Here is a 24,084-nt window from a genome sequence, read left to right as displayed (position 1 = left end):
GATGATGATGATGATGATTTTGTTTTTGTTTGTTTGTTTGTTTGTTTGTTTGTTTGTTTTGTGTGTGTTTTTTGTTTGTTGTTGTTTTTTTTGTTTTTGTTTTTTGTGGTGGTGGTGCTACTTTAAATTAAACTGCAGAATGTAATAATAATGCACTAAAATTACTATTACTTATTCTATTTTGATTAATCAAAGCAAAATGAATATTTAGTGACATATGGGACCATCTTTCTGTCTAGTATTAATGCGTTACATTGAATCAATATCATTGCCAGAAGAACAGATTCTACATTGTGCTTTGCTGACCATCATTTTGTAACATTATGATACATGATTAAATGATTTTGATCCTTTGACCATTTTGATCATTACATGAGTTTGATCAGAATGGGAATAAATTTTGAATAAAAAAATAAAATAAAAATGTTTACCATATACCTCCCACATGCAAATGTGTACTTAATAACTAGTTGTAGTTAATTTCTAAGAAAGCAGAATGACCCTGAGCTCATCAAATGAGCATGATGACCTCTTTTGCCCAACAGAGGGTGCTATAACTTATAAAAAAAAGTGTTACATCATTTTGTTTGCCATTTGAAATTTCGAAATGAAATGTTCATATCTGCACTTAATGATAAACCTGTCTTTTTATTGTTTCGAGTTTAATCAACACACCTTTATGTTTGCTATGATAAAAAATAAACAAACAAAGAGAATGTTCCTTTAATAGACATAAAGACCAGCTTTATTTTGTCCCATTACTTTATGACCAAAGAAAACCTTCATCCAGTATAACAAGTATAAGCACTAGTTTCAGCATATAAATTACAAACACAATTTTTTTTTTCTTTACTCTTGGCTGATGCTTCCCACATAAAATTAATTTAAAACTACAACTAAATAAAAAATAATTAATTAGTTTCATGTATTTTAATGGTTGTTTCCCAGTGCAATTGGAAATGTCTGATTCCTAATTTAATTCTAATCATAAACCAATGTAAGGCCATACTGTTACAAAACAATGTTGTAAAGTTCCTGTGTTCATGTTGTGCCTCCTTTTTGATGAACATGAATACAATACTGGTGTATTGCAAATAAAACACATTATAACTAATTCATATTATAGCTTACACAATTTTGCCTTATCCTTCTTCTCTGTCCACCCTTGTTTTACACACTCACAGTTTTCAATTTCTTTTGGAATACCAAGGAACTTCAAAATCCAGACCTAAAACTTTTTTTCTGTCATGTATATCTAAAGTATATTCATTCAGACATTTACCTTCAGGGAACTGTAAGTCATTGTTTTAGATGTACAAACCTAATACTGCGTGTTAAGCAGTCAACAAATAAGATATGCATTAACAGTGATACAAATTTAAATGTAGACAGATTGTCTTGATTGCCTCTATTGCAAGATGTTACATGTTTTTGTCTTGGCCCCAAAAATGTTTTTTTTTGTGTGTGTGTGTGTGTGTGTGTGTGTTTGTGCACTTAAAAGACACTTAAAATATATGTAAGTTAAATATAATATACATGATAAATATATAATCTTTATACAGCCACTGCAACACTATTTGATTAGAAATGACTGCAAAAATGACCAGAGTGAAGTTATCTATAAAGAGAGAGAAATAGTTAAACAAACAAGCAGACCCCCTGAAATCAGCTCTGTAACAAATTGTTGCTTCAAATTTGTAATATTATAAATCAAACATTGCATGATAAAGGATAAGAGGTCCAAAGTGTTTTTGTTGTTTTATTTACAGGGAAGCAATAAAATAAATTTCTGAAGCATAGTTTTGTTAATTTATGATTAGAGATGTGTAAAATGCATTTTGTTTTCATTAAATAATTGGAGAAAAGTTTGTCCTTAGATGTAAAGGCCATTTTAAGATTATATACCTTTTACAGGTTGCTACTGTATACATGTTATCCCTTCAAACACGAAACCCTTAGCTAGTTTTGAGTCAAATGTTTTAGGATTAAAAGGGCAATACATGTAGGTAGCGTCCTTTTTAATACCGTACTGAAAAATGCAGAAATGTTTTTGTTCCAATGTAGAAACAGTAAATCTCTGGCTTAAAGAGAAGAAAAGCTCCCTCTGTTGTATCCGTTTACCAGATCGTAGGAGACTGGAGGTGCGGAGCAGTCTGTGAAGAAGTTTGAAAAGGTAAGTGCACATGGCGAGCTCTGTTCCACAGGCACACTGCCAGAAAGGTCTGTGTGGGTATAAAGATTTGGCTGTACTGGTACTGTCCGCATGTCTCCTGACTTTTTTGAGGTGCCGCCACAAGTGCCCCAAGGTTCAGTGTACAAGAACCCACCACTTACAAAATGGTGGGAGTCATATGGCTCGGGGCCCACAGTCACGTCCTGTTGAATCCTGATAGGTGCGGTGTAGAATAAATCCTGCTCTGAGACCATGTTGCTGTACTCGGGTCCAAGAAGCTCCAAGAAATCTACTGCTTCCGGAGTTCCTCGCTCCAGGTCTTTGAGCGACATGCCAGAAGTAGATGTAACTCTGGAGCTGTTGGCCGGCTCTGTGAAGAAGGATGGAGGAAGGTTTCGATGCCGCAGCGGGGGCTTCTTGGCCCTCTCTCCTCGTACATCCTTCGCCGAGTTGAAGAGGGCAGCCAGACTCTTGCTTTGCAGGCTGGCCTGCATCCCATCCTTCTTGGGTGGCATTTTGCTGGAAAGGTTGCTTGTTGGGGTTTGGGGCGAGCCTTGCCTCTTACATGGCTCCTGAACCGGTGTGGTCCCTGGCGAGATGATTCCTGTGCACCTCTTAATCTGCTTCTGCAGGTACTTTCGGTGGTTGACTTTCCTCTTAGACTTAACAGGCTTGTCCAGTGCAAGTTTGATGTTGCTGGAAGCTGAGTCGATGAAGCTAAGCAGGTCTCTAGTGGTCTCCTTGAAGTCACCCCCGCAATCCACCTCACCCAGGAGACCCCCTTCCAGACCCTTTTCCACCCCATAATCCATGACCGAGCCAGGAAAACAGAAGTTTAAGAACTGCGAGTTCATGATGGCAGTCTGAACAGCCATCTCTCTCCGCCACGAGCACAACACCTTCGTGGTGTATATATGCAATTGTCTTCGAGAGACCCTAAAGCATATTTCTTATCTGTATTTCCAGGATGGTTTGCTAACCCTTAGTCCTGTGCAGGACACCCTTACAGTTCCTCTGCACTCTGCCGAAAGCTTGAATTTGGGGGAAGGGGGATTATTTTAGGGGGCAGGGCCAATGATGTCAGGACATCAAAGGGGAGGGGCCGAGGGACGCGAGGACTTAACTCTTTGCTCACGCCTGACCACCTGCAACTAAGAGGGATTTGTCTGAGGCATCCCACAGAGTAAAAAGACAATAGCCTTGGGTTCATCTGTCCTGGTCAAGTCTTCTTGTATATGTGTTTATACACATTTTTTTTTTTGCTGTGAAATCTGAAAACAGACAGGGCATCTGAACTGCTTGTTAAATGGAAGAAATATTATTATTGTTATATTTGTTTAATTAAACATTTGACCCAAAATGTTAAAACATGAAGAAATAACAAATGTTTCCAGACACAACAATGTAATTTATACATTGTTCAAAGTTAGCCTAAAGAGTGTAAACAACAAATACTTTATGCAACTCAGAGACACCTGTGGAGATCTTTAAATGAGCGTTAAGAAAATTTATCTGATGTACTCTAGACACATACAACTTCATGGGAGATTTTAAAGATATTTAGTTTTAACCTGTTCTGAATTAAACTGGTAATTTAGCATTGTGATATTTTATTCCCCTGAAGAATTCAAGGAGTGTGATCTACATTTTAAATACTTGTCCACATGTCTCACAAAATCCACCTCTTGAATTTGTATGCATATATTGTACAAACAAAAAATGTGCATTAGGTCCTGAATTAAGGTGTATGCTTTATTGGAGATACATCCTTTGGGACAGGTTTTTCTACATGTTCTTCTAACTTCCTACAACTATCCCAATATGTTCGCAGTGGAAGTTGATTTCTCGTGCATTCCCGCACCAGTGGGAATTTTAGCCTCTGCCTGACAACTATTATAGGCTGCCTTTGACATACAGCCCTACATGGTCTAAATAGCTTCTATTCTTCCTTGGGCAGTGAAAGGGATCTTTGTGCCAGAGATTCATTAAACTGCACCTCACAGCCCCTTCGTAAAATAAGGCTCAATAATGAACAGTCGATTTAACTAGAAAAGCTGCCGGAGCTGTTAAATTAAATGGGAATAAAGTGCAGTTCAAACCCAGTGTGCCAGAAGAAATGTTGACCTTAAGAAATCCTGGGTATGGCCGCTGTAAACAATTCAGCATTTGCAGGAAGTTTCTTGGCCAGCAGTGAATACTGAAGAGGGATCCAAACTGGGACTTTCGTAGGGGTCCGATTGGATCCTGATTTCAGTGAAAGCGCTTAAAAGATCTGGCTCTGGTTTGGAGCATGGTGGGCTTAAGAGAAAACACTTGAGGATGGAGGGAGTGTTTGAATATGGAGAGATTTCCGTCAATTCAGTATAACAAGGATAATGCTTGATTTTGTGATTATCTCAATAAAATAGACCAGAAACAAGGATTTTTGCTCATTTATAAAGAATATTTTTGGCCCAAAGCGTTCAAATTTAAGAAAATGATGACACTATTCCGTGTCAAAAACCCATGTATAGTTGTTTTTTTTTCTTCTTATGTTTCTTTTGAGAGCTCATTAAGCAGACTAATGTTAAATAAGTTAAGATGTCCTTAATCTGATCTGATTCCAATTCAGTTCTCTAAACTGTACTTTCCCAGACATTGAACACATTTATAGCAGCCCTAACAATGTTTCTTTTTTTTTATCTCATTCATTGCACTTTGCATGTTGTAAAATCATGTGCCAGTGAACCGTTTCTGCCGTAGCCTCTTTCTCTCTCACTTTGAGAGGTTTTCCCAGGGATTTTTTTTATTCCCACACCATAAGTGCATTTTAAGGTGAGGCACAGAGGCAGTGAATCATTTGGATGTTGGAAAGGGGAAAAAAAGAGAAAGTCTAAGCGCTTTTGAGAGAGGGGGACCATCGAGAGTGTTATTATCATGTAAATTGTGATGAAGAAAAGAGACAGTGAAACTGATAGCAGTGATCTAATTATCTGTAGCCCGGCTCAAGTCCTGGTCCTGAATGGGGGTCCCAGAGAAGCTGCCATGGTCTCACGATAAACTGTTGTACCACAATAGAAAATAGCAACAGTGTAAAAACAGGCTTTTTTTTTTTTTTTTTTTTTTTTTTTTTTTTTTTTTTTTGATGGACATGTTTCCAAAGTTAAGGCTATTTTAAACCACACTATATACATTCCCCTCAGAATAAAAGTGACCACTATGATATTATTAATTAGAGGGCGCAGAAGCACAAAAAGTCAGAGACCACATGTTGATGACCTGCTGTCGTTGATATGCTGAAAATATAATTTTTTATGAAAAACTAAAAAATATAACATTTGTTATGAATAAAAAAGTTAGAAAAATGCAAACGAGTTGCATTTTTAAAAATTACACATCTCCTAGATGTGAAATAATGATTTCATAAAGAGATTTTATTTATTATTATTATTATTATTATTATTATTTACATTTTTATAGACTTAAAACTTTAGTTAAAACTAGTCCAGCTACTGTAGGAAATCAGGTACCTGGGATAATAAATTATAGGGTTTTTCTCTAACAGACTGCAACTTTGAGCAGTCAGAATCAATTATTCCAGAGAACTGTGTAATAAATGGAGTTATTTCCACTTTATTGAGTTAAAACAAAGTCAGTCTGTACCTTGTACAAAAAAAAATAACATTCAACATCAAGTCCCTGGGTATATACTCGGCCCTTTCATTTTCTTTTTTCAACAAGCACCCCCTTCCCTCTTTCTTCTGGAGCCTAATTTTGGCACAGTGACATCACCAGACTAATGGCTGATATTTTCTTCTCTTCCCGCACAGAGCTTTTGTGCATGCTAGTCATTCACGTTTAAGGGCTTGACGCACTAATTCCGGAAACAAGTTTCTATGGCCACATAATGACTGAGGGGATCAAAGAGGGTGAGGAGTAGAATACTGACACAAAAAAAGAAAAAAGAATTGCCTGACATTAAAGAAAATGGACTGGGGGATTCCTAAACACTTGCAAAAGTGCAAGCTATACTGGTCAGTCCAACCCATGAGGTTGAAAGTGTATTTTGAACACTTTATTTTTGCACAGGAAATAATAAAAGAGATTGCCAGTATCTGTGTAATCCTGAATATGTAGTAAATGATTTTTTACTCTGTGCTAGTACTGGTTTACTTTGTTCAGAAAGCTATCATACAGTTTCAAAAACATACCATTTGTGTGGACTACATTTTGGGAGTTTTTATTGTGCTTTTTTCTCCTTTTTGGAGATTGACATCCCATGGTCAGTGTTACTGAATGAGTCAAGGGTGAGAAATAATGACAGAATTGTGCATTTCCGGGCAAACTATCCAAGGTATGTACATAAATGTTAAGATTATGTAAATTAAGAATATTAAGATTGTACATGTATGTGGCTAAGATATACAGAAAATATAATCCAGCTTTCTTGATGGTTACAGCAACGTACATTTTTAACATTACTATATAAAAGTATTTGCTGAAATTGTATCAGCATTTTTTTTTTTCAAAAACAACAATGAAAAATATATTACATTAAACAATATCTAACTTAAATGAGATTTTCAAAATAGTTTTTCTTTTTATCATCTTGGACATCTTTAATTTTTCATTGTCCCCAAATACATATTTGCCTACAGCGTAAAAGATGATTTGGTCCTTGCATGAGTAGAAATTCAAATTTCCATGAGAAAACACTTGTGGAAAACAAATTATAAAGAAGAAAAAGCAATCAACAAGGTCAAACTAAGTTGAACAAACTCAGCAGGGGGAAGAACAAATGAGACGGTCGAGGGAACAACATTCATCTTTCCGCTTTCGATTCACGTCCATGGATAGCTGCTTAAGCAAACGGACCATTGAAAGTGAGTATTGTTTGGTTATCGTTACACACAGTGCACCCCGCCCTCCACCCAGGGAATTTACAAACTCAGCACCCACGCTTTTTTATACCCCATTTTCCTAGGACACCCTACCCCCCAGACACCCTTTCTGTGCTCTCCAGAACAGCAATGGGTTACACACACACACATCTTTTCCCATTGGTGTGTGGTCTCAGTGTAACCATCAACACATGCAGTACTAAAGACTTTCAGTCAGCGAAATACTACTGAAGTGTTTGATTGATGAAACTGTCAGGTGAAAAGAAAGGATGTTAAATTAATGGCAGCAACATGGTCCTGAGAAATGTCCAATAGTGTTGAAACCCCCCACCAATTACCCTTGATGTCTTTCTACATTTGTATGTTGGAATTAATCAGAAGCTATTCAGAATGGAAACTAAAGATGTTGTTTCAACTTTGAGGAAACTTTTTAATTGTACAACTGTAGTAATTCTATTATAAGCATTGTAAGCATGTAGTAATCTACATAAGCATTTACTGGGACTGAGGCTATTATTCCAGAAACATACTCTATGCAAGTACATGGCCAATGCATTGCAAGCACAGATACTCATGTTGGTTTCCAAACTAATCTATAGGTGGGAAAATTTAGTTGAAATATTCCACTTTTGACAAAGTATCCATGCATCTTGGGGCACTTTTTAATTTACATGTCAGATGTCCAAACCAAACCCTTGTGTTGTGGATCTTATTCGTGAATCACAAACACAAGGAAACCCGTATTTCTGTGTTAATGTGGCAATATGAAACATCAGTTCTCAAGGGGTGATAGAGTTTCCTTGTGCAAATTAAACTGGATATGTTAAATATATTTAATCAAGCTAGCTAAAAACACAATTGAACTAACTTGCTCAGTTGAACTAACTTGATTCTCTTTAAATTCTCTATTCTCCGGTATCACATAGTTAACCTAAAAGAGAAAACTGACCATAGAAAGAGGCCCATAAAGGGATAGTTCACCCAAAAATTTAAATTTGATGTTTATCTGCTTACCCCCAGGGCATCCAAGATGTAGGTGACCGTTTGTTCAGTAGAACACAAACAAAGATTTTTAACTCAAACCATTGCATCATGGCTTTGAGAGTCAAAAAAAAAACACATACACAAACAAAACTAAATTAAACCCTGCGGCTCGTGAAGATACATTGATGTGTAAAGACACAAAACGATCGGTCTGTGCAAGAAACTGAACAGTATTTATATCGTTTTTTACCTCTGATTCACCGCAGTGTCCGAACTGTCCTGAGCGTGTAATCAGCAGCCATCGCGTTACGCATCTTCTTCTTTTTCTTGCTTTATGGTGGATTGCAGACTTATAAGTGAATTACTGCCACCTATCATTCAAATGGACCATTGACGATCTATCTACAATCTCAATTAGGAGTGTCAATGGAAAATCATTGTTTGTGTTCAAACTGAAGAAACAAAGTGACCTACATCTTGGATGCCCAGCATATAAAAATCTAATTTTTATTTAACTTTAATATACGTTAGAGCCCCTTGTGGCAACACAAAGAATGCAACATGTACTTATGTGTGGCCATTGACACAGAATGTTACAGGACCTGTTGCAATGACCTAGTGAAATTGAAAATGGTGTGAGATTATGTCAAAGAAAACCTGGAAAAAAAATGTTTTGTGAAGTTTGTTTTGGTGGTTCTATACTGCTCACTAGTAAAAACTTTGCACTGGTTGGTAAACACCTTTAAACTAAAGTTTATCCATGATGATTACAGAACAGGTGGATGTGTTCTGGGGCTCCGCCTACTTTGAAATGAGAATCTTGTTCAGATCACTAATTCCACTGATGTTGCAGAACTGATACAAATGAAGAGTTTATTTGCAGAAACATAACTTAATCAAAATAACCCAAGTGCAGTTTGATAGAGATTAATTTGAATGCACAATGAAAAACAAAGATTTTTGGATAATTGTTAAAAATGGATTTATCTGTTTTTGCAAATGAACTCTTCAAATTTATCTGCACCTCTATAGTCGCTTGCATACATGCTTTGGAGTCAACATGAAATCAAAATTGAGAATTCTTATTTTTATGGAATACTGCAGTATTAATTATAAATGTATTTATAATTCATGTATAATCTTTAATTATAAGGGAACGATAATGACCCAATCAATTCCTGATGGTCAAAATCAAGTCCTGCCACAAGATGTTTTCTTGTTTGAGAAATCACTTCACTTGGATATAACTCATAAGAGAGAGAGAGAGAGAGAGAGAGAGAGAAAGAAATAGAGAGAGACATTTGACGGTAAGGTGGGGTATGTATTTTTTCAAAAATGCTTTAGAAAACTGAACCGAGTACCAAAACAAACTTGTAGCCAATCAGCAGTAAGGGGCTATCAAAATAGGGGCGAGACCCTTTTGGGGTAGGGGCAAGATTTTTTGGTGATTTGAAATATCAACATTGGCTACCAGAAATCAATTACCCCACCTTTAATGATTATTTTAAAAGTTCAGGTATGGCTTGGAATTCCTGTTATTGAAATCATCACATCACATATTAAAAACACCCATGTAAACATGAGCTGGGTGGTGTTGTAATGTTCAAAAACAGTATAATGTTCCTCAGCTAACTTCTTTTTGTCCATAAACGAAGAATGAATAACAACTTTGTTAGTATTGTTTTTAGTATATCAAGGCCTTAATTGTTTCAGGATTAAAATATTGTCTCCTAACTCAGCATAATATAACGATACAAAAAGTAAGCCGCTGAATTCCCCAAAAAGTGTAAGTACTGGGTTTGTAGCACTATTAAAACTTTTCATTGTTTAAGCCTCCTGACTAGACTGACGTAGTAACAGTGGTTCAGCCAGTGGTGTAAGTTTGGGGCAGGACTATCTATTTATCCAATGGCAGATGAGAGGAGTTTTCGGGAAATATGTTTGAAAACAATCATTATTTTTGCTAATTCTGTTCGATAACAATAGTGGCACTGAAATAACACACTTTACCTTTAAAGATAATTTCAGACTACATGGAAAATAACCAGACAAAACACTGAACTGATCATATTTCAGGGAACAACAAAGTGAAAATCATCATCCATCACCTCACACTCATCGATTCCTCCTCCTGACCTTCCCCAACCTCACAAAACAACCTGCTCTGCACTCTGGCTGTGATATTAATAATAATATTAGCAGGAGGCAGCTCAGCACAGAGCACACGATGTCTATGTACCGCAATTTGGAGAAGCAGGAGCTGCCAGTAAGTGAATGCAGGTCTGGTGGAGTCCTGCAGGTCCCCGCATGGGGCACAATCTCTGTGTTTTACACCGTGTGCCTCCCGCTAGCTACTTTATTGCTCGTTGTCTGTCTTTAGGTTTTCATTAAATCACACTAGGGCAGCAATGGAGGAGTAAGAGGAAATGGGACATGTACAGTTGCTTCCATTTATGTGCATTTATTCATTTATCATTATTTCCATTCTAAAAAAAAAGTGTGCAAAATTAAGAAAATAACAATAGTACAAACAGAAGTGTACTCAATTTGTTCAGAAAACTGAAGACTTGTGGTGATTATGTATAGACAATGAAAATAACAATCACTCATATTAGATCCAGCTAACTTCAGTGACTATTTCAAACTGGTTGAGTTCTTAGTAGTAGATTTTTTTTTCCTTTGATGTGTTTAATTTGAATAAAAGGAATAGTAAAAAAAAAAAATTAAAACATATCAAAATTTAAATTAGCTTTCACCACTTTATTGTGATTATTAAATGCTAAGATGTTTTTTGCATGTCTAGTTACCAATCACAACACATAATATTAGAAAAATGCAGAACTGCAAATATGGAACACAAGTCATATGGACTTTTTTTTTTCATGGAAGAAAAAAAAACCAGGTGAGTTTAAAGGGAAATGGGATCATTTTAATTTCTGGTGAACTATCCTCTTTAAAATGTATCATACTTTAGTTAAAAACCATAGCTGTGAACGTATGATTTGTATAGCTACAATTAAACATTAAGACTTTGGCAAAGGACACTTCCCCTGAGTGATTTTGCATTTGGTGTTTTCTGATGCTTTCATTTCCTCAATTTTCTCCCAAAAACCTACTGAACATTCTTGTTTTGCACCAAAAAAAACAAACAACTATGATCAGCCATGACCCCCAAAACCTTCCTTTGCACTCCCTAATAAAAACTTTTTTTTTTTTAAGTTAAGTACCAAGGAAGAACCCCTAACTTTGGCACATACAAACAGAAATAGTCCATTTTGTTTTTCTTACATTCTTTGTTTCACTTCAATGATCTTGATTCCATATCATTGGGTAGTTGCTGCCTGTTTGATCCACTGCTTGAAGTAGCTTACTTCTAGCGCCCGCGTTTTGATAACTGACTCTGGGTCAAACTCGCTGTTGTAGCGCAGATCGAGGTGGTGAGCACCTCTATCGATCATAATGGCAACCAGAGATTCTGAAAGACTTCTGGTCACTCCACCGCTCATCCATGGATCAAGATTTCCATTACTGAAAAAGACAACACACATTTAGGTCTCATAGTATCACTAAATGCAGTACATCTCCCCCAAATAGAACATATAAATGGAACTTTTCAATTATAGTGTAAAAATCTCTGTTAGCTCTGTTCCAAAACCCAGGGTGCTGCTTACTTATAAAAACTTATAAGCTGGCATTTATAGACACCTAACAGGAAAGTTGTTCAAAACTTTCAAAAATACCTTGCGATGCCCACATTTTGAGGCACCATCTAATGCAGGCTATGCTTTGTTGAGAAGGCTATACCAGAATGCATTGCAACAAGTATATTGCATTTATATGTGGAGTATTACACCATTAGCTAAGTAACATGCTAACATTAAACTCTACTGGAATTAGTGTGTTCCAAATCAGATATTCATGAGATTCATGATGTTTAAGATGTTGCCTTAGAAAATAGCTACCTATATCGGCACTAGACAGCAAGACTTTTGGAACAGAACTAATAGTTAAACATTAATTATGGTATTTAGTGAAAAATGAAGGCAGTGCTTTATATTATGCAAACACAAAAGGTCCTACCTGAAGATGATGTTGCTGTGAGCACTTATGTTTCTTCCACCGTACACAATTTCTGCCCAGTCTTCCCGTGGCCGCACTCCAAACTGGTTGTAGCACTCATCGGAGAAAGCCTGGAAGTTCCATGGCTGTGGCTCAAACATGTCAGCGACGCCATCTGTGCACATTGGCATTACCATCTCCGTACAGCTCTGCAAATATTACACCACATCATGGGGTGTTCCACAAGATGACAGTAGTTTTTAACCTTATAACATTTATGAAAATACACAGAAAATGACATAAAAGCACCACAAATGTATCATAAAGTGGTCCTACAATAGGTTTGTGAGAAAAACAGAACAAGTGTGACCTAACAGACCAAAGATGTCCAAGCAATTTTTTGTCAGTTTTTAAGTCATACCTATCATTTCCCATTTGAATTTTGGAATAGTAAAAAAAAAAAAAACGCTCTTAGTCAATGTCATTTTTGGAGCTCAACTGCTTCCATCCATAATTTATTTCTATGTATGTAAAACAACAGCATCATAATTCTTTAACAACATGTGAATCAAAATAAAACCAAGTGCAATGACTTATATTAATGAATGTGACCATATAGAGTCAAACGTCTAAACATTTTAATATTTTACCTGGTAGAACCAACCAAGGAAGCCCAGATTCCCAGTAGCGGTTTGTGAGGTGTTGAGACAGACTGCATCTCCCGTGTAATTGTAGTACACCCTTACGGCTTGAGAGATACCACTCAACAGCTGTTGGTCTGATACGCTGGTATTAAAATAAAGATTTTTGCAGACCACCTGAGAATCAGAAAAACACATGTAAATCACAGAACAAACAGCTGCCTTTATGTTCAGAGAGATGACAATAGTTCTGCTTTATTGGATAACAAAGGCACAAATTACAATTTCGATCTGCAAACAAGCAAAGATTCATCTGTATGAAGATGTTCCATATGTTCCGGTTCTTTCAAAACAATCTTGCTGTGAAAATCCCCCATGCAGGTTTTTTTGTAGAATCATCCGTTTTGCATATGAAATTGAGTGGAATAGAATTCTGCTGGAATGGAATTTATCACAGTCAAGCTGGAACAAAGTAAGAATGTTTCAAAGAAACCTTGACAAACATATCAAGCTATGCAGTTATGGAAAATGTCTCCACATAAATAGGATTGGACCTCAGTCACGGAGTAATGCAAATATCTTTTGCAATGTCAGTACTGCCACAAGGGGCACTATAGAGAGAATTAAAGGGTCAGTTCGTCCAAAAATGAAAATTAGCCTGTGATGTAATCACCCTCGAGGCATTCTAGGTATATATGACCTTCTTCTTTCCTTCTTTCAGTCGAATCCGATCGGCGTTATATTAAAAATTGTCCTGCCCACTCCAAGCCTACATCATCTGCCAGAACGCCTTCCATCTACGACAGTTAGCGGAAGTGAGAAAAAAAGTGTTTATTACGTTTGAAATATGGATATTTATCTTACAAAAACGCATGGATTAGCAACAAGAGTCCTTTAATCACACCCCGGAGCCATGTGAGGCATGTTTTATTATGGATGCGCACACTTTATTTCGCGTCTTCTGGACTGTTGACAAAAAGCACCCGTTTACCTCCATTGTAAGGCTTAGAGGGGCCAGGACAATTTTTAAAGTGCCCCTATTATGCCATTTCCAATATTTCCTTTCATACAGTGTGTAATGTAGCTAGCTATATGTGAATGTAAACGATCAGCAAAGTTGTAAAGCCGAAAGTGCACGATAAATAAAGTTATTGTCTCCCGAAATAAACAATCGACTCTCTACAGCCTAAACGAGTTGTTAGTAATTTGAATCCCACTTTCCATGGTGGCTACACATCACAGAAATTACACACATTTGTATAAAAAGTGACGTGACATACAGCCAAGTATGGTGACCCATACTCAGAATTCGTGCTCTGCATTTAACCCATCCAAAGTGCACACACACAGCAGTGAACACACACACACCGTGAACACACACCCAGAGCATTGGGCAGCCATTTATGCTCGTAAAACCCGCCTATATTCTTGACCCCGCCCACAAACACTTAATTTCACTGATGACTGCTTCTCTAATCTCGAGGAGTTTAAAAAAAATATCTCGGGGAGTTTTATTCTTAAATTAATAGATGGTTTCTCTTGATTGTTGGCTCAGTACCCTGTTTATTTGGACCAGCTGGCTCCACTGAATCACAAGTAAGATAACTAACAGATGTTTATATTTTCTACTGAGTGTTCAAAATACAGAACTATGGCAATGGGTGAATCATTTCCAACACGTGCTGTACTTGGTAGAACAATCACAACAGACTGGGCCAGCTGACCAATCACAGCAGAGTAGGCTCGTGGAAAGGAGGGTTTTAGAGTGACTGAATCTTAGTACTGCTTTAGACGAATCATTCAGAATCGCTGGAAAATGAGGTGATATTAAATGCATATTTTGAGAAAACAAAAGCATTTTTCGACCTTGCGTGCATGTAATCCTATTGTAGGAGATCTCCCAAAACAATGTTAGGAACCTTAAAAATGGCATAATGGGGCACTTATAATATATAATAATAGAACTCCGATTGGATACGCCTGAAAAAAGAAAGTCATATACACCTAGGATGCTTTGAGGGTGAGTAAAACACAGGCTAATTTTCATTTTTAGGGTGAACTAACCCTTTAATGTTGGCATGAAATTAAATGTATCTAATTTGTAAATACATGTCAGAAAATGTTCTGGTTTACACCTGTTCCTTCACATTTGATTGCAAGTTCACATTCATTTTTGAGACAGTCTGAACAATAGTTTGCTAAAGCAATGCCTAAATAGCTATTTGTCGATTGATTAAGATTATACAATCAAGGCAGTTCAGTAGGTTTTGGAACCGAGATAGAGTTGGCAATGTGAAATTTGAATCACAAAAGCTTTATTTCTTATGAAATTGTTTAATCATTTTGTTATTTTATTTAGAACCTTTTATGTACATTACCTTACCCTTTTTTTTGGTAACTATCTTATTTCTCCAAAATTATAACTCCAAATCCAATTAAACAATGGATAGAACCAAGTCACAACCTACATTTTTTCACATTTTTCAATAATCAGTTACACTCAGATGTTCGTCACAATACAAAATAATACAAATTATTTTGAAATTTTTTTTTTTTTTTTGTATTTTGTTGACAAAATACAAAAAAAGATTTGTCGCTATTTTCATTTCATCAGGACTGTCTCAACTACTGAGATGGTAAATCATTTGTATGTTTTCTAAATTGTATAATTAAATAGAATAAATATATATAATTATATAGAAAAAGAATAATAACAAATTTGATTTGTTGGCTTAAACATTCTAAGGTAACACCAAAGTAAGTACTGTTTGTGAATTTCTCACATCTGCATTTCCATACTTTCATGTAAAGAAATTTGGTCACATTTTATTTTAAGGGTCCAATTCTCACTATTAACAAAACATTAACCTATGACTTTTGCCTCAATAAACTCCTAATTTGCTGCTTATTAATAATTAGTAAGGTAGTAGTTAGGTAATTTAGGTATTGGGTAGGATTAGGGATGTAAAATATGGTCATGCACAATATGTGCTTTATAAATAGAATAGACTAGAAAACTTTGTTGGCATTAGTGAAAATGCATTAGCATGGTTCAAGTCATACTTATCTGACCGCCATCAATTCGTAGCAGTGAAAAAAGAGGTATCATATTGATCACAAGTGCAGTATGGAGTACCTCAAGGATCAGTACTAGGGTCATCACTTTTCACGCTTTACATGTTACCCCTGGGAGATATCATCAGGAAAAACATTGTTAGCTTTCACTGTTATGCTGATGACACTCAGCTCTATATGTCTTTGTGGCCCAGCAAAACATACCAATTTGAAAAACTAACGGAATGCATAGTCGATATAAAAAACTGGATGATGAGTAATTTCTTACTGCTAAATTCTGAAAAAACACAGGTGTTAATTATCGGACATAAAACCTCCACATGTAATAACCTAGAACACTGTCTAAGACTCGATGGCTGCTCTGTCAATTTTTCGTCCTCAGTTAGGAACCTAGGTGTGCTATTTGATAGCAATCTTTCCTTCAAAAGCCACGTTTCTAGCATTTGTAAAACTGAAATTTTCCACATTAGCAATTTATTAGTGAAATTTAAAATTTGTGTAATAAGCTTTTTAATGGTAAACCCAAAAAAATACCTTGAACAACATGAATCCTTTGCAAACTTTTCAACAATATGGATGCTTAGTTAACCTAAAGACAATTTGCACAGAAAAACAAAACACGTTTTAGAGCATATGAAATCAGTCCACAAAGTAACAAGTTTGCATTCTGATCCAGCCAGCATTAATGAATCTCTTAATGATTATTCAGTAGGAAGCAAGTGTGTGATTTTAGTGTGAGGTATTTATGTGAAACTCCCACCAATTCCTACTGATATGACTTCAAAATAATTTTGCCATGCAACGGTAAAAGTGACCCCAATTTTATTCATAGTTATCGCTACACATTAAACTGGGATAGTAGAATTTACTTTAACATCGCAACACACGTCACCCATAATGGGATGATATCTGTCATGTCTAACTTTGAGTGGGTTTGAGAAGGTTGTTGCTAACCTTTTCTTCCGAGATGGTGGTCTGCGTGAGAGATAAGCTACACGCATGTCCGAGCAGAGATTTATACTATGACAAAACCAGCAGAGGCTGTCCATAGCACCTTCTCTCTACTTTTCAGATGGGATTAGGCTTATACATTCATCTCCAGCAACAGATTTCCCACTCCTAAGCCTTCAATACCCTCTTCTCTCAGTCACTCACATAATCACATTAGCTTTGTCATCAAAAAGCCTCTTCTTTGCACCCGCTGCCTAAACTGCTTTAACCACCCATAGGGGTTGCATACATTACCAGATTTGAGGGGGAGAAAGAAAACTACTCAAGAGTGAACCATCTAAGCTTTTGCAAAGTCTGCAAAGTCTCCATATTCATATGTGCTAGAAATAAGATAGTTACCAAAAAAAAGGGTAAGGTAATGTACCTAAAAGCTTCTAAATAAAATAACAAAATAATTAAACAATTTCATAAGAAATAAAGCTTTTGTGATTCAAATTTCACATTGCCAACTCTATCTCGGTTCCAAAACCTACTGAACCGCCTTGATTGTATAATGTTAATCAATCGACAAATAGCTATTTAGGCATTGCTTTAGCAAACTATTGTTCAGACTGTCTTCATCTTGTATGTAATGCAGACTCTTCACGATTTAATGATTTTTATTTTTTTTGATTTTGCTTGTTTACTATCACTCTGAAATATTTCAAATATGGATGTAAAATGTGTTGCACATGGCAATTCAGATTAATTTAAAATGTTCTCTAGGTTGGCAGCTCATTGGCTTTAGGAGAAGAGCTTGTATTACTTTCTTGTCATGCACACTAGGGCTCTTCATATTCATTTTCCTTTGCTTTGTCAGATAGATTCAATGAATGGAAATACGGATGCCTCAGGAGTCCTGACAATAAACATGTTTTCTGTCCACGCCACCCTCTAACCAAAACCGAACAAAAACCTGAACAAAAGCTCAGTTCTGAGGGTGAAAGAAAACAGAAGCTTTATGAATATGAATGAAGCTATTTGCATACTGATGTAAATGGGTACAACAACTGACTTATTATTAGAGGTGAGTCAGCATTCATGAGGAAATCATTCAGCGAGAATGATTCATACCGACTAGCTGTGAAAACCAACTGCTAAAGTAGAATTTTATTGTTAATGACTTTTGTTGTTTTACTCATTCATATTTCTTGTAAAATGTACTTCATTCTAGACCATGCAAGATTTTTTTTTTTGTCATTTTTACCACTTAATAGGCACAATTTACAGAAAAACCATGCCATTTATTTGAAAATTATAGGAAAAGATCAGTTTGTGTTCTGATATAAATACATAAATAATTAATGTATCATGTAAACACTGTACCATGGTATATGAATTTGGTAATAATTCTTCAACATGATATATTTGAAATTACATTTTTACATTTATGCACCTGGCAGACATTTTCATCAGTGCTTTCAAGGTATGAACCTTTATCAGAAGGTGTGTGCCACAGTCTGTTCTGTAAGGGAAACCTTGGAAGTGAACTTATCGTACCATAACAGGCCAGGCTGGAAGTGGTTGGAGGAAGTTAGCTTCATATGGATAATCCACCATGGCTAAGTTCACCCAGGTTTCCTGCAGCCAAGCCTTGAAGCCATACACTTCATCTGGAGTCTTTAAAGGATTACACAGTCCAAACTCCTGAGACAGCCACTGCAGACCCTCACCTATAAAAGAAAAGCTGATCAAATGAGTCCAAGAAAACCCATAAGCTTCAAAAAGAGAGTTGGTACAAAACTATGAAGAGTCACAAATGAACATGGGTTTAGAACAAAATCCTTCAACAATCAGTGTTGACTAGTAAAGGAGTACAGATAATCTGGACTGCATAATAAAATGATCAAAATCTGCAAAACAAAACAAGTCCTTGGAATTTAAATACACATTATTACATTACAGAGATTTTTGTATTTATTTATTTATTAAATTACAGACTGATTACCTATTTGGTGTTCAAGAAATATTTCCCTTTTTTCTCTTTCCATTCAGTTTTTCTTGTTTTACGACAACAATAAAAAAATTACTACATAGTACGTAATCATATTAAGTTTCGTAAATAGGAAATAAAAGATTATATTATTGATTCTCATTTTAATTGTGTCTTTTGTACTCAGTAACACATCTTCCAAACATCTTCAACAAAATTATCTACACAAGGCATGATCACAAAAAAAATAACAAAATCTATATATTTTTTTAACAAAGGGCAAAGCAGCATAGCATTCACATTCACCAACCTTTTGCTGAGACCCTATCAATAGCCGCCCATGACCTCCTGATGTTGCTGCTACAGTTGGTGCCACTGATGGTGAAGTCATGGGTGACCACTTTGTAAAATTCTCCACACGGCACAATGAACTGCCAGATGGGAGCGGACGCGGCAAGAGCACTGAAAACACCAGAAGGTCACACTCACTGATCATTCTATTTCACAGTAGGAAAATTAACCAATAATCATAAACTTCTCTGCTGAATTACATCACCTTCCTCAATTAAACACATGGTTACACACTACTGTTAAGCATTTTACTCTTCTAGAATCCCATGGCACACTAAATATAAGATATTATTCAGTTTCTAGGCATCATACTCCATTAAGTATGCATATTTATGCTGTACTTATGTATTTTAATAGACTAATATTTCACATTTAGATATAAACTACAGTAGCAGTGACCTTTAAGCACTTATTAAATGTTTGCAATATCATCTTGAGACTAATACACACCAACCTGCCAAATGAGAGTGAAAATCAACCGTGGCAGGTAAAACAACTCACTAGCCAGTTTTGCGGGTTATGATTTAGAGATTCTGTCTCTCAAACAGAAGCCTCTAACATTAAAAAGGAAAATGTATAAAGAGAGATGCACATGGGATGAGAATTCCCACGTTTATCTAAAAATATATCTAAATTATGACCTATGCTCTCAATGTCAAATGCAGAAATGTTAATCCATTCATTTATGACCTCAAGGTTAGATTATTGTAATGCTTTATTGGGTGGTTGTTCTGCACGCTTAATAAACGAACTCCAGCTGGTCTAAAACACAGCAGCTAGAGTACTTACTTGAACCAGGAAGTATGATCATATTAGCCCGGTTCTGTCAACACTGCACTGGCTCCCTATCAAACATCGTATAGATTTTAAAATCTTGCTTATTACTTATAAAGCCCTGAATGGTTTAGCACCTCAGTATTTGAATGAGCTCTTGTTACATTATAGTCCTTCACGTCCGCTGCGTTATTAAAACTCTAGCAATTTGATAATACCTAAAATATCAAAATCAACTGTGGGCGGCAGATCCTTTTCCTATTTAGTGCCAAAACTCTGGAATATCCTACCTAACATTTAAATCTAGATTAAAGACCCATCTCCTTAACCTGGCTTGTTATTTATGCATTTAATCGTTTCTAATTTTGATATTATTTTATGTATTTTTAGGCTTCATTAATTAGGTCAACCGGAATTGGGGACACAGTCCCATAAAACCCGATGTACTTGCTACATCGTTAGAAGAATGGCATCTAAGCTAATATTAGTCTGTTTCTCTCTTATTCCGAGGTCACCGTAGCCACCAAATCCAGTCTGTATCCAGATCAGATGGTCACTGCTGTCACCCGGATCCAGTACCTCTACAGCTCCGAAAGTTAGTGGAGACCAGGACAACTATATGAGCCCCAGATTCTCTGTAAAGACCTTGTTTCAGATGGCCCTTGGACAAGACCACAGAACCAGTTGAGTCCTCTGCACAATGTGACTTTGCTGCAGCCTGGAATTGAACTGCTGGTTTCATCTGGCCAGAGAAGAACTGGCCCCCCGACTGAGCCTGGTTTCTCCCAAGGTTTTTTCTACATTCTGTCACTGATGGAGTTTTGGTTCCTTGCCGCTGTCGCCTCTGGCTTGGTTAGTTGGGGACACTTCATTTCCAGCGATATCATCGACTTGATTGCACATATACTATTTAAACTGAACTGAGCTGGATGATGACATCACTGAAACATCACCTTTAACTGAAAAATGAGTGTATGAGAATATTTTGCATAATTGACACACTATTTTCCTAATTAAAGGGTTAGTTCAGCCAAAAATGAAATTTATGTCATTAATGACTCACCCTCATGTCGTTCCAAACCCGTAAGACCTCTGTTGTGAGCGCGTTCACAACACTGCAGTGATGCCGAAGACGTATGATGTTGCTGACGTGTTATCTTTGTTATTAGGTGCACCAGAAAACACGTCAGCAGCGTCGTACGTCAGCGGCATCACTGCAGCGTCGTGAACGCACTCACAACAGACCCGGAAGAGAAGAAAATGCTGAATAAAGTCATAATTTTTGTTATTTTTGGAGCAAAATGTATATTCGATGCTTCAACAAATTCTAACGGAGACTCTGATGTCACATGGACTACTTTGATGATGTTTTTATTACCTTTCTGGACATGGACAGTATACCGTACATACATTTTCAATGGAGGGTCAGAAAGCACTCGGACTAAATCTAAAATATCTTAAACTGTGTTCCGAAGATGAACGGAGGTCTTACGGGTTTGGAACGACATGAGGGTGAGTCATTAATGACCTAATTTTGATTTTTGGGTGAACTAACGCTTTAATGCTGTACAGTTGCTTTGACACAATCTGTATTGTTAAAAGCGCTATATAAATAAAGGTGACTTGACTTAACATCTTTAAATTTAAAGATGCATCATGCACCTCAGCACTCAGTGACCCCACTCTTTACTAACAGCTTGCCCAAGTGAAAACTGTCTTTTGGCATTAAAATTGTACTGTCAGGTTTTACTAAAGATGTGCAATGATGAATTAGTGCTGAAAAGGCATGATAGGTTATTTTTGCGGCTGACCTTACTGAATATGCATTTGTAGGAGTTTCCCTTTTAGACGCAAAATTTATAGGAGGAGAGCATTCAAATGCTTCAGGAAATAAAAGACGACTTGGGACCCTCAACTAGGAGTCACGCAATACCAGCTCTATCAAAACTTCTTGCAACCTTTTCAACATGGCCTACTGTGGCTTATTTATTTCTTAATTCGTTGTTAGCGACTGCTCTACTTTGCGCTGCGCTTGGTATATTGCGTTGGTCAATATATAAACGATATGTTGCATCTGTGTTCTTCAATTTGCATGTTTTTAGTAAATCACCCACATAAATTTCCACGGCCATCGGCGCTGTTTTTGAATTGCGCTCTCGTGCTTTGCTGTTTAGTAAAATTGGCCCATAGTGTGTGCATGTACATATTTGTGTATATATGTATGTATGTTTGGGTTTACAAATTTTGGATCAAATTACAAAATGTTACAAATGATTACTATTTGAAATTAATGCTGTTCTTTTGAACTTTGACTAATCAAAAAATGTTAAGTTTAAAAGAAAAAAATTATTTGATTTTCCACAAAAAAAAAAAAAAAAAAAAAAAAAAACATTAAGCGGCACAACTGTTTTCAATGTTGATAATAATAAGACATTTTGAGCAGCAAATCAGCATATTAGAATGATTTCTGAAGGATCATGTGACACTGTAGATTGGAGTTAAGGATGCTGAAAATTTAGCTCTGCCATCACAGGAATAAAGTGCATTTTAAAATGTGTTATTAAAATTTGTAACGATAATTTCATTAAATTATTTTTATTGGTAAAAACAGTAGTGAATGTCATTTTAAGTATAAATTTTATGTTTATATTTACATATTTAATAAACAATGTTGAATTAATATACAGTTACAGACCAAAGTTTGGAAACATTACTATTTTTAATGTTTTGAAAGAAGTTTCTTCTGCTCATCAAGTCTGCATTTATTTGATCAAAAATACAGAAATTTTTTTTATATTGTGATATATTATTACAATTTAAAATAATTGTTTTTAAATTTATTATACTTTAAATGATCATTTATTTCTGTGATGCAAAGCTGAATTTTTAGGATCATTATCACATGATCCTTTAGAAATCATTCTAATATGATGATTCATTATCAAAGTTGGAAACAGTTCTGCTGCTTAATATTTTTTCAGAACATGTGATACTTTTTTAGGATACTTTGATGAATAAAAAGTAAATAAAATAAAAATTAAAAAAAAAAAAAAAAAAGCCATGTTTTTAAAATATAAATATTTTGTAATAACAATATACACTTTTGGTTAGTTATTTTTTTTTTTTTTTCTTTTTTTTTAAATAAAATCAATACTTTTATTCAGCAAGGATGTGTTAAATTGAATAAAAAGTGATAGTAAAGAAAATATATTATTAGAATATATATTATTAGAATTTTTTTTTTTTTTTTTGAATAAATGCAGTTCTTTTTAACCTTTTATTCATCAAATATATTAGACAGCAGCAGAACTGTTTCCAACACTCATAATAAATCAGGATATTAGAATGATTTCTAAATGATCATGTGATAGACTGGATGTTACATGTGACACTGAAGGCTGGAGTAATGATGCTGAAAATTCAGCTTTGCATCACAGGAATAAATTATTTTTTTTAAATTATATTCAAATAGATAAAAAACTATTATTTTAAGTTGTAATAATATTTCACAATATTACTGTTTTTTATGTATTTTTGATCAAATAAATGCAGGCTTGATGAGCAGAAGAAACTTCTTTCAAAAACATTAAAAATAGTAATGTTTCCAAACTTTTGGTCTGTACTGTATATATTTGGTTTTAATGCTTTTGTTATGTGATGTATATATTTGTCTAATTATTTATTGGGATACTTCATCCTCAGCCAGGCCGCCAGCATCCCACCGTAGGAGCCGCCAATGGCAATGACTGAACTCTTCTGAGCTCCAGGCAGGGTTTTTTTCAGAGCTTTGATGAGCACTGCAAAGTCAGCTAAAGCCTGTTCTGAGGTCAGGTAGTTCAGATACTTTGCATTCTGTAGAAAAGGAAAGACAAGCCCAAAAGGTCAAGGACAGTGTTAGCGAAATGACCCTTACTGCTCAACATGAGCAGCAGTATGGACTCACGCTGTAAGACTCTTCGCCGAACGGCATGGACTCTCCATAGTAGCGATGTTCAGCAAAAACCAGCAAGGCTCCCAGCTCTTCTGCTGCAGTGTTGCATCATGAATGAATTGGTTGGAAGAAGGGGTTGGTTTTTATTTCTTGCTTTTGTTTTAAGGGTTAGCATAGTAGCTCAATTTTACACTTTTACAAGATATTTTTTCTCTGGATGGCAAAATTAGAATTTTGTATCAGTATTTTGCATAATCATAATGCTACAAATATGAAGTAGATAATGCAGATAC

The 24,084-nt window shown here is 35.8% G+C and overlaps 2 protein-coding genes across 2 annotated transcripts in view; both read right to left on the bottom strand.

Annotated features, from left to right (window-relative positions):
- Positions 1-722: 722 nt before the first annotated feature.
- Positions 723-3,803, bottom strand: LOC109051842 (protein FAM181B-like). The gene has a single exon (XM_019069327.2). It carries the CDS (start codon positions 3,046-3,048, stop codon positions 2,083-2,085), a length of 966 nt encoding a protein of 321 aa, XP_018924872.2. The 5' UTR covers positions 3,049-3,803; the 3' UTR covers positions 723-2,082.
- Positions 3,804-10,482: 6,679 nt separating this feature from the next.
- The window catches only part of LOC109051841 (lysosomal Pro-X carboxypeptidase-like), a 39,740-nt gene continuing 26,138 nt past the window's right edge, over positions 10,483-24,084 (bottom strand). Inside the window, exons 4-10 of the mRNA XM_042739121.1 lie at positions 23,804-23,893; positions 23,541-23,712; positions 19,046-19,207; positions 18,303-18,475; positions 12,747-12,914; positions 12,118-12,305; positions 10,483-11,565 (exon numbers count right to left, since the gene is read on the bottom strand). Coding sequence (XP_042595055.1) covers positions 11,361-11,565; positions 12,118-12,305; positions 12,747-12,914; positions 18,303-18,475; positions 19,046-19,207; positions 23,541-23,712; positions 23,804-23,893 — 1,158 coding nt within the window. The 3' untranslated portion in view covers positions 10,483-11,360. The remainder of the gene's footprint in view (positions 11,566-12,117; positions 12,306-12,746; positions 12,915-18,302; positions 18,476-19,045; positions 19,208-23,540; positions 23,713-23,803; positions 23,894-24,084) is intronic.

This window comes from Cyprinus carpio, chromosome B15, assembly GCF_018340385.1.
Source record: "Cyprinus carpio isolate SPL01 chromosome B15, ASM1834038v1, whole genome shotgun sequence".
NCBI classification, from domain to species: Eukaryota; Metazoa; Chordata; class Actinopteri; order Cypriniformes; family Cyprinidae; genus Cyprinus; species Cyprinus carpio.
The sequence above is the reverse complement of the archived record's forward strand: the minus strand, read 5'-3'. Positions and strand labels throughout refer to the sequence as shown.